Source organism: Diuraphis noxia, unplaced genomic scaffold (assembly GCF_037042655.1).
Source record: "Diuraphis noxia isolate RWA-SAM2 unplaced genomic scaffold, SU_Dnox_SAM2 contig0003, whole genome shotgun sequence".
Lineage (NCBI taxonomy): Eukaryota > Metazoa > Arthropoda > Insecta > Hemiptera > Aphididae > Diuraphis > Diuraphis noxia.
In genome coordinates, this window is record NW_028301713.1 from 80,379,054 (window position 1) to 80,398,214 (window position 19,161).

The window sequence follows — 19,161 nt, forward strand, 5'->3', positions numbered from 1 at the left end:
TAAATTTTTATACAAAACAAATCACAATTTTTCAATTATGTAATTTTTCTATGGTTGCCTACATTGGAAGACTTAATCATCAAAAAATAATACTATAATGAATAAAACAAAATTATATTAGTTATTTTATTTAAAAATAAATGTCTTTAGGTCAGATCAAACAATATTATAATAAACATATAATTTTTACAGTATTTTTAATTTTTATAATATTTATTACAAATTATAGTTATTTAACTTGTGACACTGATATTTTTGACACTATATAGATTAATTAAAATCACAATAATTACAACAGAGACTAAAAATATAATTGGAAAAGCACTTCTATTAAGAGCATTCAGAATTTAATAAAAAAATAAAAAAATGTAATTATTAAATTTATCTTAATTTTATTAGCGCAGTAAAAAAAATTAAATACTTTAGGCGCTGATTTGAAATGTTCAACTAACATGTTTTTTATGAATAAAAATTACAATTATTATCATAGACATTACATAGTTTTATGTAGCTACATAAATCAAAAATTCTTTGTTAAAATAATTATAACACATGTAAACTTTTAAAAATACACATTCATTCACAGAAATACTAATAAAATAGTAAACATATTATAAAAATGGAATGATTTTACAGAACATAGTTCCCTAATTAATTATCATGAGAAATAATACAAATTTATCCTAAACACTATAATTATACTAAAAAAAAATTGATTAGTAATAGTTTACTATAATATATTGAGTTGAGCAATCAATTAATATAATTAAATATTCTACTCTACATCATTCCAATGATTAAACAATGAGTTTCTTTAAATAACAAAACATAAACAAAACACAAAAGTTCAAAACAATATCAGATCTATTTCATGCTATAGGTAATATATAAAGAACATGATGTTTAACTTTTTAACAAGTAAAATCAACACTTGACATTATTTAAAGATAGTTTTCAATAATTAAAAAAAACTAAAATTATTAAAATGCCTAATCATATTACTTTAATATTCAATTTGCCTATTGTTTTATTTTTATTAGAAACTCTTTAGCTTACACATTTTGTAAATGTGTTGATAATATTATAATAAAGGAATGTCAAAAAATGAAATTTTATACACATTATTAAAATGTCTAGATAAAAAAAAAAAAATGATTTTTCTACAAAAAGTAATTAATTAAAAATACGAATATTTCCTAAATAAATAAATGTATGTAGAATACAATAATAACTAATATATAATTTTTACAAATTTAAAGAACATATGGTGCATGACGAATGTTGATCACAAGTTGAATCATGGTGGACGGGTGGCACTGGGTTATTGGATGGATAACGTTGAGGACTGAAAAAATCAGTTGAAGTCATCATGGATGTAAACCAACGATGATTAACAGCTGGTTGTCTGTTAAACATTGTTGAAACAGGTGATGTCTGTGTTTGAAAATAGGAGCTGCCGGAGTTTCTATTAATGTCTGCGGATAATGGCGAGCAACGTTGGCGTGCATTAACACCACGTACTTTAGACCTCGCCCCGCCAACAGCAGCTCCCGACTCTACTCACATAACCTGTAAACAAATAATAAATTGTTAATACAATTAAGTATAAGTTTATTAAAATTATTTAATATAGGTACCTGTAAAATTATGGTGCCTTCATATGTGTTATTAGGATTCAATGTGATCGGAGTGATTACTATGCCAGCTTCAACACATACCATGTTTGGATATTCGTCTTCACCAAAGTCACTCATTGAACTTGATGTCACATCCCATGGATTCCATACAACTAAAAATAACATTACTTAATTATATAAAATAATAGGATTTAAAAATAATTCCATTTACCTGTATCTGGCATATTATATTTAATCATTTTCATTTTTCTTCCAGATACAACATTTGAAATCACATGTTCCTGTTGTGTATTTTGATAGATTCTATCGGTCCAGTGATTAACAGTCACCATTTCTCTCGGTTCTTGGTACACACCATTTTCCTTGGTCTAATTTTTTTCAACAAATTGATAATAACTAGTTTATTACTAACAAATATATATATATATATATATGAATGCTATAAAATATTAATTAAAACAGTCCATACCTTGTCTACATACATGCATCCTTGAAGACCAGATATATTACATTTTCGAACATCTGGCACTTTCAGATATGTATGGAACAACATGTTAAATTGAAATGGTTCTAGAGATGAGTTGTATAAATTAAAGCTGACTTGTAATTCTTTTTCTCTCAATATCACTCTTAGTACTAATTTGAAACTAGGTATAAACAAGTTTAGCATATAGTTTTAGACGCACCATTAAAATATGAAAAATATTTACCTATAATTCCACATTTGTTTTGTAATAGAATTGTCCACTAATGAAAAGATTGCTTCTATATCACCATTGTCTAATGGTTCAGGTTGTTTTTCAACATTCCATCTGCATGTCATGGCAAAACCATGAAGAGGTCCATAAGCCCAAGGTCCAAAATGAGCTGTATATAAAAAACAAAAACAAAAATTATTTTAATAATTTAAAACTGATTTGAACCTATTTTGTAAGTCTATACAATATATTATTATATTATACATGCTGTTAGCTCAAATTTAAAAATTATCAATATTTCTAAGAATAAGAAACATGTCTTAAATGAAAAAAGAAATAAGTAAATAATTAAAATAATAGAAATAAATTGATAGATGTAGAAGTATTCTATAAAAATATTAATCATTATAATGACAATAATAAATTAGATGAAAATTATGAAAATTAATGTTATTTAAAAAAAATATTATATCAATGCAATAATATATTTAATACAAATAATATAATATACTGTATATTTAATACTATTATATTAGTTAGTAATGTTTTGGCTAAAAATTAAATATAATACAAAAATTATTTTAATAGATTTCGAAAAAATATTTAAATTGGTTCTATAAAATTCAATATGTTTACCATTATTCAGGCATTGCTTATTAATTATATCACAATAATATAATAATTGGCTTATAAAGTCTAATTCATATTTTGATTAACAATTGAAGAGGGTTAAAAATATTAAATTGTATCTGTTATATCTGCAAAATATATTTATAAATATTTTATTTGTTTTAATGGTATTTTTTACTAATTTATATTTTTCATTATTGTAATATGACAGTGTTTTGATTTTTGATTGACAGATGATAAAAAAAAAATACATGAAAATATTGAAATGTATTATAATTTTATATTCTAGACAGAGTAATTGGTTTTACAACAATTTATTTTTTTATGAAAATCTTATAAAAGATCATTCTTTTCAAATTTTTAATAATAACACCATAATCTTGTGCAACCCTGTTTCAAAATTAGTAAATTAAACAATCATCAATACCGGGATTTAATTTTCTATAAGGGGGTTTTTTTTATATAAATGGTTATTGTTAATTACTTATAACCAACTGAAATTTATTGTAATACTTGTGGCACCAAGATGATTTTCATTCTCCAATAAATTGCAAATACCTGTGCAGATTTACAATTTTTTATTAAAGGTTTACAGGCTTCAGTGCTTCACTCAAACTACTTTTGTTGACCACTGATAATATTTTATTATTGCTTTAAGGGGATGATAAATAATAAAATTATCCTGTCACTAATCACCATTTAACAAACATAAATAACATATTATTATTATAAATATTAATAAAATCAATTTATAATTTCCCCAGTTATAAACATGGTTGCTCAGAGTTGTGTTCAATAATCCAGCATTATGAGTAAACTTATTTGGTCTAATAATTTTTATTTGTTTAATAACACACGGATTTTTAGAATTTATTTGAGATGGCCATATTAATAATTGTATTGTTAAAAGTAATGTTTTCGTTGTCTAGAAAATAAGTAGAAATTTAATTTTCAACACTTTCTTTCATTTCTTTGTCATCAAGTGACATATGAATATTGGAAGGTACTTACGAAAAACTATTGGAATGCCTCCTCGAATCGGTTTCTGACCATCAAAAACAGCTAGTTTACTAAACATAAAAACATTTAATATTCAACAATTTATTAAATTAACATGTAAATATCAATTAATTACTACTATACAACTTAAAACGTTCTTTTCACAGAAGCAAATTTAAGTACAATAAAATGGGGTATAGGTATAATTTTTTTTTTCAAAATTTTAGATCTATGCTGTTCTAAAACTATATACATTTTTAATATTTTTCACCCTTATATTTATTAGGTAAACCACTATCAACTTTTGATTTTTAAATGGCAACCTGTTTTAACAATATTATAAATTAATAAAGCTATTTTTTTATGAATTTTCACGTTTAAATTTTCATTTTTCGTTAATCCGTTGACGAGATATAGCCTCCCAAAGTTGGATGGTTTTGGGGTGGCGTTTGTATATAAATGTGTTATACCATGTCAGTACCGCGGCCGCAGCAATTGGGATTTTTGTACTATAGCGTAAAACATAATACACTTTTCAAATAAATTCAGTAAGTACGATAATTAAGCCTAAGTTGTGCCCCAAAATAGGTAAACATATTTACACAGCACAAACACCACGCCAAAACCGTCCAACTTTGGGAGACTATTATCTCGTCAACGAATTAACGAAAAATGAAAATTTAAACGTGAACATTTATTAAAAAAATAGCCTTATTAATTTATGATATTTTTAATATATAGGTTGCCAATTAAAAATCAAAAGTTGATAGTAGTTAACCTAATAAATTGTTGAAAAATATTAAAAATTTATATAGTTTTAGAACAGCATGTATCTAAAATTTTGAAAAAAAAAAAATTGAAAAAGTTAAATGCATTTTATAAATAATGAGTGTTTTACGCCTCATGAATCACCCTGTATTTTTGTTGTAATTTTAGACTCTAAGCAGAGCTATAAATTAATAGGTATTACAATGATATACCTATATGTTGTAGGCTCTTTAGATTCTTTTGTCTATGTTTTATAGTAGAAAATACTTCAATTTTCAACTTTGAGGATAGTTTCTATAGTATAGATTAGATCTAGTTTATTGATATTTATTGGTCGTCGAAAGACAATAAATGGCAAGAACTTTTTAAGATAATTGGGATATGATAAGATAAAATATACTTGATTGAAATAATTTTGTTATGCACAAACCGTTTTTGACAAAATTGATTTTATTTTCTGTGCATGATATACTTTTTAAAAATATGTTGACTTTTTTGAGCTATTCATAGAGATATTTGATTTTCAATTTTTTTAGTGCTTTTTCTAAAAACATCAATAAAAAAAATGAGTAAGCGGATGTCGGTGTTCTGTACAGTAAGGTTACAAGTGGGTCACTGTATTGGATGGTATTAAATTTAAATTCAATGTTATAATATCATTGTACACGAAAAACGATTCTCAGAGGAAATGGTTTATCAATCTAGAATTATCAAAAATAAATAAATGTCAGTACCGTATAAAAAAAAATGTGTTTATATAATTTTGAGATTTTTTTTATTATAACTACACGTAAGTGAAACCTTGTTTTAAATTTTCAAAGCTATAAAAATTGATGTTTAATACATTTTGACAAAATTTGAACTTTAAACAGTTATAAAAAAAACATGATCGAGTCATGAGTACCTATGTCTTTTAATAATTTCATACTGCTATTATTATGGAAAGCCAGCTTGCATTAAATTGTCAAGCTTTTTGACTGAACGAATAAAATTTTATTGAAATTTATAGAACAATACACAAAAAAAAATTGAAAATTGCAATTTTTATAAATATATTAAAGAGTTGAAATATTTTGAAAATTTTATCACGTAAATAAAATCATAAAATAAATGTTTGAAGAAAATTTCAAATACCAATTACTTATGGTTTTTGATTAACAAAAAAAACAAGATAATAATTGAATAATAAATCGAGCGAATATTCCAATGTTATGAAAACTTGAACATCAAACACTTATACACATTTTATTTCACTTTTCAATAAACATTATTTTTTTGATAAATGTAGACATACTCATGAGGAATCTCGTCTTAAATGTTTAAATCTTAGATATAAAAAAAAATAAGTAATGATAAAGTATTCATGTATACTACAGTCTACAATATGTATAATATACCTATATCTACTTTATTAGTTAGGTATATAGAAAAAAGCATGGGAACTCACTCTATGTTTCAACTCTTCTAGTGTATGATAAATCTCAAAAACCTATTAGATCAGGATGTATTATAATAGAATTTGATGATAAATCATTAGAATATACAAAAAACAATGCTATATTACTATGGATATATTATACCACTGTTAGTAACATTGGTAGTACACAAAATTGATTAATTAAATTAAAAATATTTAAGTTATAAAAGTATTTACTTTAGGACTTCTTGGCCACTTGCATAATATTAACTAGATCAAATTTTTTACAAGGAACTATGTTGCTCCAAAAATAATTAAATATCTGAACATTCTGAACTCATTATAAGAAATAAAAATTCATATTATATTAAAACTACTCTAACCTTAATAGAATCTTAAATACGAGTGTATAAAGCAAACTTATATTACTATGCACACTTCGGCACAACTTTATGCAATTGAGTTAAAATATGGTGTTATTTACAATATCATGGAAACAAATATTACTTATATTTTGAAGTAATTTTAAAACAAATTTTAATAAAATTCGATATAACATTATATGGTATATTTATAGTTTTTGTAAAGATAATAAAAATTACAAATTAGTAAATTATAAATATTGATTTGAATATGAAATATTTGATTATAAAAAATAAAAACAATTATTTATACATTATTATTTATTATTTAACGAATCGAAAGTTTGCATTAATTATAAGGTTAAAAGGTAGGTAACTAAAGTTACGCATTTATAATACGTAAATTGGTTTATGGTTTTATGCTTATATCATTTGATTCACAACATTAAATTAATACAAAATATTTAAATCGATTTTTTTTCTAAAACTATTACACTCAATACTTATACCATCTCTTTAATTCATTGTTTACAACGAAACCATTTAAGTTGTATACTAAAAATAAGTAAAATTCACTTATGTTTGATAATTTAGACAATTGTACTAAAAAATGCTGTGAAATTAAAAAAAAAACTCTCTTCAATGTTATATACTAACAGGTAACAGGACTTTAACAAATTTCTATTACAAATATTACTATACCTGTCAAATAGTACTATTAAACCCTGTATGTTATATTTGACAAAATATAAATATATATAATATACATAAATATTTAATATTAAATATTTGCCCAGTTTACAGATTACAATCGATATAAGTAGGACTATGTAGACCAGGAACACATGTTATGTGAAACTTCTGATACAATATTTCTATAAATAAAATTCAACGTATATATTTTATAAATGGTTAAAAAGTTCAATTATATTTCAAAACAATACCTTATAAATTCAATAAAAAGTAATTCTCCATTCCAAAGTCTAAAATAAGTTTAAATTATGTTTGCGCTAATATAATATATGTGACACAAATATTGATATACAATATACATATTCAATTGGAATATTAGATATTTTATAAAAATATAATTATGTTCATTATAATATGTATTACTATCTAGAAGAATATCGATTGTAATAATTTATTTTTATTATATTAATAGATATACTCGAAAATTCTGGGGAACAATACACTTATTGGCATACACCGGTATGGCAGTTGTTTCATACTCAGTAGACAGTAATTATTTTAGTATAACAAGATTAATTATAATGTATATACAGGTAATAGTAGCAGTTGTAGTTAACCATATTTGTTCCATACGAGTGCAGCATAGTCTATTCAATTATATTACATTATGTATAAATATATTGCATATTGTATAGCAAATTATTTTGAAAATATTGTTCTAGTGGACGTGCAGTGATATTATATATAAACTCTGTAACTCTTCTGCAAGCAAGTGTGTGATATATATATATATATAATATGTTCACGCGCAATATTTTTTTTGCATCTGTCCTCGAACCTTAAGGGTGTCGGTCAAAAGAAGAGTTAACTCTGTTGGTCCACCCAGCCCTTCTATGTACAGCATCCCTTTCATTTCCTCGGTATGTGCCTTGACAAATGAGCGTTCGAGACAAAAACCGTCGAACGGCGGAGACCCTTCCGCTTCCTCCCTACCGTCATCCACCAGCGTTCTCGGCCTTTGCGCCCTCACGTGCGCTTTTCTTCATACTACACACGATCCCCTGCCTACCACACCACCATTCCATCGATTCTTCACCCTTACCACTGCTGCCGTCTCTGAGTTTCTCGTTCGTTTTAATCCATACAGGACCTTTATCACTAATTACAATCATGGCTACCACCGCTGGTATATTGTTACTGTTTGGACACACCATGGGGCAACATCAACTGGAGCAAAAAACTAGCCACGCACGGTACGCGGACGCACTGTAACGTATACTAAAGGACAACGTCCCTCAGATATATTATTTAATACATATACACGACATGATTATACGAAGTAGCACAGCAACCACGTCAGTATAATAAATTATCGCCAATTCAGAAAATCATAACGATGATATTACGTGCATATAATAATTTATAATATAACGCTGTGTTTAGTAAATATGTGTGTATATTGTACTCAAGTTCACGTCATAGGGCAAAATGGTTTTGAGAACTGAAAACATAAGAGATGGGACATCGGTGATAATATTGTTATATACACACAACAATATTATACTCAGACAGTATACTAGATAATTATTGTGAAGGGTATGGCAGCATTCGCATTGCATACTAATTGTTGTCAGCAAACAATTATAGTCTAAGTAATAAGTAATAACTTATAAGATAATATTGCTATTATAATTGTAACATAATAATTTAAAGACTATCATATGTATCGAGATAATAATAAAGTAAAGTCATAATTACTAATAAAGTAATAACTAATAAGTTATAGGTATACATCATATACCTAAATAAATATACGTATACCTCGAATAACTATAAAAAATATAATAGATTACACACAAACATATAATGCATGTCACGTGGACGATTTCGAGTTATACTAATATACTATGTATGCAGTACTATAATAATACCCGCGTACCCAAAAAAAATTATAATAATTTTCAATCGGATATCGAAATATATATTATATTTTGTAAGTATACAAACATGACGAAGCATCGACAATTATACATACACTTAGGTACACGCAACACGTATGATAATACAACTATGAACATATTATACTAGTATACTTATATAACATTAATAACAATATAAACTCTGTTTTAAAACCTAGTCAGGAAGTCAGCTATACACATTTATATTTTTTGTAAATAGAGAACTATATACGATTAGGTACCTAATTGTATTTTATGTTATTTTTTTTTTTTTTTTAACAATAAATTGATTATATATTTTAATCAGTAAAAGTTCTAAAGCATTAATTTTTAATAATTTAACACAAAACATCAGTATATAGATTTTAACAACTATACAAATAATAATTTTTTTTTTTTTTTTTTTTTTTTTTTTTTATTTTAGAACCATCAGCAATAAAACTATTATAGTTCGACAATTAGATTAAAACGATAAATAGAATTTGTGTGTACAATTTAAACGATAACATTGGTATGAATATAATGTTAATAATAGTTTTAGCATATATAAAATAATAGAGAGAAAAAAGATAAGATAAAAACATAATGAGGTGATTATTGTTAACAATGATAAATAATAACAACTAAGCAACTTTAGTTAGAAGTGAATTGAGGACTGTGGTTAGCAGGGAGATAAGAGGACTAATAATAGCGTTTAGATTGGAAATAAAGTTGGACAGAATGGTTGAGATGGGTGGAGATGAACCATTCGTGTTGTGATTTTTCGTTGCTTCTGCGTAGTTTTTCGGTTTGATAGGAGGAGGTTCGGTTGGAATGTTGGCCGCTGGAGGAACCGGTGTATCATTATTATCTGTGTTATTCATTTTTCGTGCAAGGCGCCTCTTGAGATAATATTTTTTTTCCTGCTTGAAGGCTGGGCAGCCTCTATAGTTGGCGGTATGAGCGCCGGAACAAAGTACGCACTTGGCCGGTGTGGCACGAGATTTGGTGCATTCATCAGTGGGGTGGTTTTCACTGCATTTGACGCAACGTGGTTGATGGTTACACCAGTTACGAGTATGTCCGTACATTTGACATTTTTTGCATTGGGGAGGTTGGCGAGATTTTCTGGGCTTTTCGATTATAACTATGGAGTTTAATAACTTAGTTACTTGAAATATTTCTAAATTATGTTCCTTTGGTTCAAGGTTGATTAGGAATAGTGGCAACGGTGCCTTTGTTTTTTTATTCTGAATATTGCTAACGTTAGGTATTTTATGTTAAAACTATATATTATCGATAAATATCATTAAACAGTTCAATATGTATGTAATTAAGTGAGCAATAATAGTTTATAATATAAAATAATATAGTAATAAATATTACTATTCGTTTAATTTTGTATAATACTTGACAAATTATTCTAATTCTTTAAATATATAACACAAACAAGGTATATAGGAAAGCTCATTCTGTGAGAGCACTTAAGTCTCACGGTTTCTTAACATAATTTAATAAAACACCATGTACGATGTTCTTAACTCGTGTTTAAAATAATGCCTATAGAATTTTAAGGTGTTTATTTTTAGTTTAAAGAAAACTGAAAAGAAAATATGTACTTACCAAAAAAAATGTAATTTACGATTTCTACACATTTTTATAAGTTTCCGACGATTGTAGTAGTTAAAATCGAATTAATAAGTGTTTAGTTTATTTTGTAAGATACATGACTGGTTTCTTTATTTGTTCAACTTTTTTTTATTTTATTATAGTAACTTATGAAAAAGAATAAGAACAAACAGCCTTTTGACATAGAATGAAAAATTAAAATTTTCAAGAGTCTTTGGATAAACTATTAATTAAAAATATTAAAATCTAAATTACATTTTTAAAAGATTGAAATATTTTATGCAGTTAAGAATTTATGTAAACATTATCAGCGTTAATCAATTAATTTTTTCCAGCTTCAAAGTATAATTTATTAATTTATTTAAATTTTAAAAGAACATTATTCTAAGACTTATTATTTTGCAAACCAATCCGTACGTCACTAAATTGTACAAAATATAATATAAATTCAATAGAATATGGATATTGACGATATTGCTTTTTTTTTAGTTAGTTAATTAGTAAATTATGATGTTCAGATATTTACATATAAATTAACCTTATTATCATAATATGTATAGGTATTATATTTTAAAAATATCATCGTGTGCACTGTATATAAAATAATAATAAACTCTAAAACTTTTAAGTATCCATGAATAATATTTTTAATCACGACAAAATAACTAAAATAGTAATTCTTGGTATAAATATATAATTTAAGCCCTTAGTCCATTCCCATCAACAAAGCAATCACTTTTCTAAACCTTATTGATATGTACGACTTAATCTAAGAAAACTTAATTGTTTCAAAAGTAAATGATAGCCACAAAAAAACGCATCATTGTAAAATTAATACATTCGTTGCTCTGCTCAGAACCTAAAATAATTAAACTTTGTAATTTTAAATTTGAATTTAATACTTTCTGAGCTCTATATAAAGATAAGTATATACTATACAGCATATTATTTTAATTTTAAATTAGGTACTCAATATTGTACAAAGCACAACATATATATATAATATTTTTGAAAGTAAGTATTCTTTATTTCAAAAACGTTATTAGAAATTGTATTTTCAAAAAAAGAAAAATAGATACCCAACCAGTCTCCCATATAGTAAAGTAGGTGCTCGTTATACCTTGCACTGTAATGTACAATATATTTGTGTTAAATTTAAATTCAATGATAATTCTATACGAAAAACGAGCAAATACGGTATTAAAGCCTATTTTACTATAAGTATCTTTCGTGATATGTTTTTTGATACTACTAGCTATTTGTATATTCATTAGTGACCTACTCGACAACTACAATACAGCGGAGCGGTAATACCCACTCCATCGGTTTTTCTCAATTTTTAAGAAAAATACTGGGAATTCAACTTAATTCAATTTAATAAACTTAATTTACATTTTAAAAATAGAAATTATCAAAATGAGTTAGTTAAGATTTTAAATGATGAGTGTTTACTACGAAAATAATCATCCTGTTTCTGTCATCCTGTATGTATCAAATGTGTTACTGCAAATCAAAGTTAGAGTAGCTAAATTCAAAGTATTATTGCTAAAACAGATAAATCACATGATATGAAATTAAAATAAATCTAATATCTTTTTTTTAAATCAAAATAAATCTTAACTATGTGGTAATTAGAAAAATAAACTTAATTTTCATTCACAAAGTAAAATGTGGAAGTTCAGTTTAATATTTATACAATACACTTTACCTACTTTTTTTAAATATTTTATTTTATGTATACTTCTTAAGGAAATCTTTTAATATAGCATCAATCAATCGACCAATATATTGGAATTTAACATAATATTATATGTTGTACTTCAAAACAGTCTTCTTTAAGTTTCTCAAAATTTAAGAAACTTATTTAAAAAAAAAAAAACAATGACCTCTGGGACTAATATTCATAGCTTGAATGTGAGCTACATCTTGCTTTTAGGTAAGCCAAGTCAATGTTGAAAATTAGTATTTTTCATTTTTTTTAGCTGATTTTGAATATTAGTAATGAATTTAAAAAAAATCTAAAAATATTATTGATAAAGTTGTATTTAAAAAAATAGATTTTATAGTTTATATAAGACTATGAAAAAGTATTGTAATCGTTACCTTAAATATGTATTAAAAAATATAATACCAATAAGAGGATTTGATTACACTATAGTTTAGTTTTAAACTTACATACCTATATATAATTGGGCGGAGTTAACTAAGTGGATTATCATTTACGAAACAATGAATTACTGACTAAAAGTTTAAAACGTAGTTTAACGGCAGTGTATTTTACGTGGCTATGTAACAGTTTTGGGTCTTATATAGTAACTGGTCTCATCGAGTAAGAGGTGGCAAGAGGGACCACCCAAAGTAATGGTGTGTGGCGTCAAGTTTTCTCCGATTGTTTTTCACACTGGACTTGGCTAGCATGAACCACCACCAACCATAATCACGAAACGTGGGGATCGGTCGTGTGCGACCGTGTAATTACCGAGTGCTGGCTGGCCATTAATATACGACTGCCACAACGAACGACATTAACAGCCGCCTTAGTGATTACAAAACGGATACAAGCAAAAACCTAGCCATTATCGCCGTTAACGCTATTACAGTATTATAGCCGATGCTGACATTGTACTGCAGGGTGGACGAGGCAATTTGAGGTACCGTATATATGAGGAGATCCTGGAGATGGACGAGAGGGAGTAACCACCGCAAACTATACTAAACGATCACACGCGCGGTGCGACAACCGGCGGTGAATAGCCGGAACAGCAGCGGTATAGAGCGAGTATGCAGTGATTCGTGTAGAGCACACTTGGCAGAACGGGTCGTAGGAAATAATGAATAGATCGCGTAAAGTTTAAACATATGTATATTTCAATTTTCACGGTAATACATTTTTTATAAAATTTATGGATTTATACGAAAAAATGATTTTCACAAATAATTATTTTAAGATCATAATTCGTAATTTACATATCTGTATTTACACTAAAATATCACATTAAAACATTTACTTATTACCTTTTTAAATGTATAATATAATATTTTATAAATTTTATTTAGTTGTTAACTATTGTGCCATCCTATAATTATCGATTTTACATCAAGTTAAATTGTCAGTTTCATACACTATTAAAAGCAAATCAATTAAATAAAATACGATGAGTAGAAAAGAAAATCTTTTTGTGTTTAAATATGTTTTTATAACTCTAGGGTGAAATACAAAAAATGGCCGAGAACAAAGGATACGCTTGATTATATTAAACATCAATGCCATAATTTAATCATAGTAATTAAACGGCGAACTGGGCCAATTAAACAAAGTCAAAGCTTAAATTTAATCTCGTCCTATGCGAACTGATAATGCTATTCAACTATATTATGTTCAGGTCGGAGCACCACATATTTAAACAAGAGTCGAGCCGGGTCATTTCAGGCTTTTAGACATCAAAGAGTTACGACGAGACGAAATTATCGACTCTGGAAAACATTCACAAGTGCCACTTGACCTACGCGAGAATCTCATTTTTACACCGCATTTTTTTCATTGAATTTTTTAAAAATGTAACATAAAATTAAATGACTGCAGTATAAGCAAATATTATATTTAAAATGAAATATTACCTGAAATACTTGGATTTTATTTTAAAGTATACTCATATACAAATAAAATATAAATAATTATTGTAAAAATAACATTGAATCTTAACTATTATAGATTAAATTATCTATAAAATGTTTTACGACGAAAGCAGAAATTAAATATTCTTGAAATTTACTTACTGTTTACATACAAAAATAATTAATTTGCCAACTATTTTGGTAACAATCATTAAGAAATAACTACAACTTTAACCAAGGTTAATAATAGCAACTATCTATAACAATTCTAATATAAAATAATTGACAAACTATAGATCAATCAAGAGTAGGTAATATTCTTATTCAATAAATTGATTCAAACAAAAAAATTATGATGTAACTCATAAAAGTAATATATACCAAATACATTCGTAACATTTATGTATTCTTAATAAAATTATACAAAATTTCAGAAAAATGAAATAAAAATATTTAGAAAAATTTTTGTTTATTGTTGTTATAATATAATTTAAATTAATGCCAATAGGCACCCACGTTCCACACATCACGCCAAGCTGTTATTAATAATTATTATTTATATCAAATGTAGGTACTAATTATTTAATTTTACGAATTGTAGACAATCACATTATTTTTATTGAAAAACGATTATATAAGACTATATTATGGTCATCCATATACGTTAAAAAAAACTGTTTATGGTTGCTCTTTTTTTTCAAATTAAAGTATTTAACTAATATATGTATATATTCACTAATAGTTATAATAAAATATGTAATGAGTTCACACCCCGCAGTATAAGTTAGGTAGCAAAAAAATAGTAGGCATCCATCAAAAAACGCGGTGATTTGCGTCTTTTTAAATTCCACCTTATTACCTTATAAGCAGCTCCTGTGCTTGCCTACCAGTATCTGAGGGACAAAAGGAGGAGTTATAATCTGATTAACGAGGTTCAAGGGTTGATCCAGGCCAAGGCTATCAGTCAAAAGATGTTGGACGACAATGACTTGGACAGAGCGAGAGAGGGTCCTTAAGCGGGATAAATGCTTCATCAGTCATTACCAGACTGCCACACCCTCAGAGGGGTGAAAAAATAACAACGAAACCCTTTTCAGCCAGCTGCGCAAATTTTGCTTTGAATTGTCTTAAAAAACTTTTTAGTATTTTTTACAAATTTCTAACCTTTAGATAAAGTATTAATAATTTGTTTTATAAAAATTACATTATACAACATAAATAAAATATTTAACTATGAATAAATCCGATACTAATATTTAAAGTAAAAGAAAAATTTGGGATAATTTATGCAGCACATAAACTTACAAGAACAAGTACCGTACGTAACTTTACTATACATTTAAACGATAAAATATTAAAATTTGGAGATTATAATTTATATAAATAAATAAAATGGTTGGTTCAATATATTTATTTATTTATTTATAATCGTCTATGAAGTTAGCATAATCATATAGGTAGTTGTTGTTAGTTTAATTAAGTAAGGAAGGCAACACAATATACAAGCTTCTGAAATTTTAACCTGTAGAAAAAATATTTTTTTCTCTTGTATATTATTGTTTTAAATGTTTATTTATTTATTATAGTTATTAAATGTTTCAGCACACACAGTGCTATATTATAAGTATTTATTTTTACGATGAATTAAATTATACTGTGTGTTTAAAATTTAAATTAAGGGTCTCTATTTAAAATTTTGTGTTTAATATTGTCTTTTAAAAAAAATTGATTGTTTTGAAAAAATTAAAATAAAATTTTCAGAAAAACATACAAAAGATACCTATTTTTTACTCCTTGTATGGACTTTTTGAAATATTATCTAAATAATCCATATGGAAAATATTGTTTACAAAATACTTAAGTTTTTCAGAACTTGGGCCACATAAAAATATATGTCAACAATTGTATTAGATTAACATTACATATTAATTTATTAATTATTTCATAATTTACCCAAAATATTTTTGGTTAAATCTCTATGCATTTTACAATATTATCAAAGATTATATTTCGATAGCAATGGTCATTAATAATCATTATTTACTTATTAGTTATTATCATATTATTCATATTTACTTCTAATTTTAATACTAGGTTATGCAAATAATAACAAAAGTAAAACTCTAGATAAATAAAAAGCAATAAATATTTGTAATGTGTCTTTATATGGTTTTATTTAATATTTGCGTATACTCAAAAATGATTACTATATAATTTTTAACGGAAACCTAAAGTTTAAATGTTACAAGGTATAATATCCGATTTAACAAAGAATTTTGAGCTGAAAATATTCTTGATATTTATTACTTATACATAACACGTTTCACTAAAATCTTCAATGTTTAACAAGAAAATACATGTTTCTATATAATATGCTTAGGTAACCGCGTAATAAATAACTATAATGTACCTCCGAGATATATTTATACTACCAGAAAAAAAATGGTTTAAGACTTTTATTGCCGTATTTGTAAAAGAAAAAAAGGTACCTTTATGTCACCATTTAAAGAATAAAATGGACAAATTTCACGGTCATATTGTTGGTCTTTTGACACGTTTTATAACTTTATAAGAGATTAAGTGAAAAAAAATCATTCAACCTTGAAAATCTAACATTTTGTTCAGTTCTGTTTGTTATAAAGGTCTTTTCAAAATAAATAATATGATGGTAATCACGAATTTACAATAACAATTCTTTCCCATTTTTATGCAGGGGTAATATTTTAGAGGTCAAAATAATAACTTATTTCAAATGTGTTATTCCATATACTGGTAAATTTAACTAAAAACCAATTTCGTTACTATTTTTTGTGTATTTTAATCCGCTTAAAACCAATAAATCAAAGCTTAGTTTATTATACATCGGCGTTATCGTCATCGACATTCACAGTGCTTGAAATCAGAATTTGTTTATAGCTAATTTTGAAAAAGGGTAATATTTTGACGTTAATTAAAAAGAGTGTATGTTTAAAATAAATATTGAATTGGATTTTAATTGCTCTTTATAAAATTTAAAAACAATTAGATTCATTTCACATTTAAATAAATATATTGACAAACTACTTAGTACAATAGGTAGGGATATTAAAAATAGTAAATCACGTCAAATATTTATTTTAAAATAAAAAAATAACATTTTATTTTTCCCAATGTACCTACAATTATAATATTATAAATCATAATAGTACGTTGGTGCATAGATTATGATTTTAGTTGATACTTCAAACAAAATAAAGATAATATTTATCATACAAATTACATACTATAATAAAATGTAGTTAATTAGCAATAACACGGGGAGAGAGAATACACAGATTGAAATCATTAATATTATACTTGATTTGATAATTCATTAAAACTACTAAGAGTGGTATACGATATATTAATAAATTATTACGTAATATTAACGTAATATTATTTTTAAATATTTTACAGATTTATGTGTTTGCAAATGGCAACATTTTGTGTATTTTAGACAGTTCCGTATCGTAATTATTTGAAATAATTAAGACTAGGAGACACGTAATACTTTATAAAATATACTAGTTATGTTCATACAACACTGTTTTAGTAAATAAATATTATAAATGCTAATCATTTTTACGACTTTAAATAATGTTATGTACCCTTATGTTCTAATTATTCATACAACTGAATGATTTTTTAATCAGCTTTTTCCAAAAAAAATTATACAAAAAATTTAAAGATTGTACTAACAAAAATGATACTTAAAATAGTTATATTATGTCATAGCCTAAATATTTAATTTTTTATAATATTCTTAGAATTACCAACATATTATTTATATAATATTAGTAAATAACTTAAGATACCTAAGACCTAGTACCTATTATGTTAAATTATTGGAAATCATATGCCATCTAGTCAAATTAAATATCAATTTACCAAAATTACTAAATTATTAGATATCATAACGCATTAAACTTAATCAAATCCAATGCAACTATGCAACAAAAGTTACAAACCCCTTAAACGATATATATTATAAATTCCAATGTAAGTTTCTGATTAACAAATAACAAAAACGTTGACATATCAAAATAAGTGCAAAACGAATAGGTAATCGCGTAAACAATTTTAAAAAAAACACTCACCTGACGAACAACTGTTCCTGATTGTTAACCCTCCAAGAGACCACAGTGGCACCTGTTATAACAAGAACGAAAGTGATTGACTTTATATGTATGAAAAAAATAATCATTGAGTAGAAACTAACAAAAATAGTATAATATGGTATAAATAGGGTCATTTTAGTATTATTATATTAATTTAATAATGATCAAGGCCAATGACAGACAGCGCGATTAGCCGAATAACAAATACCGCCCGGTGCAATTACAAAGTTTTGGTGATTGATTAAGGCAATATTGTATTTTTTCGAATAAATAATAAATAAACAATATCGTCATTACCGTGCAAATTGATGGTGCATGTTGTGTTATTTCCTCTGTCGAGAACGACAACACTAGACGCGGTAGCAGCCATCACCGTCGCCGGTCAAAACACAAATGATACGCGTTGATAGCGATTAGTGATATCCAGGCCACCCGGAGCGGCCGGAGCCGAGGTCCGTGTTATCAATCAGGGGTACCCGCTGCCGCCAAGCAAAACCACCATGAAGACTAGAATCACCACCACCACTACTGCCAACCCCCCGTCAATGCACCAGTGTAGCCACTGGTTAATCTCAAAATCCCGCGCTCAAACGAATCAAACGATTACAGACCGTCATGGCTCAAGGCTCATGGGTGACAG

At 26.3% G+C, this 19,161-nt stretch overlaps 1 protein-coding gene across 1 annotated transcript; it reads right to left on the reverse strand.

Moving 5' to 3' along the window:
• Window positions 1-180: 180 nt before the first annotated feature.
• On the reverse strand, window positions 181-18,941 carry LOC107162688 (uncharacterized). The gene is made up of 8 exons (XM_015509697.2): window positions 18,819-18,941; window positions 18,501-18,552; window positions 3,977-4,035; window positions 2,348-2,504; window positions 2,107-2,284; window positions 1,849-2,005; window positions 1,638-1,789; window positions 181-1,569 (listed from the first exon to the last, which is right to left on the reverse strand). Exons 1-8 carry the CDS (start codon window positions 18,889-18,891, stop codon window positions 1,561-1,563), a joined length of 837 nt encoding a protein of 278 aa, XP_015365183.1. The 5' UTR covers window positions 18,892-18,941; the 3' UTR covers window positions 181-1,560.
• Between the last annotated feature and the right edge of the window lie 220 nt (window positions 18,942-19,161).

Excerpts from the sequence above, each read along its gene's own strand:
- LOC107162688 (XM_015509697.2), bottom strand. The coding sequence starts at position 18,891 with ATGGCTGCTACCGCGTCTAGTGTTGTCGTTCTCGACAGAGGAAATAAC. Across the intron at positions 4,036-18,500 it reads CAGGAACAGTTGTTCGTCAG|TAAACTAGCTGTTTTTGATG; the intron begins GTGAGTGTTTTT and ends TTTTATGTTTAG. Across the intron at positions 2,006-2,106 it reads GATGCATGTATGTAGACAAG|ACCAAGGAAAATGGTGTGTA; the intron begins GTATGGACTGTT and ends GAAAAAAATTAG.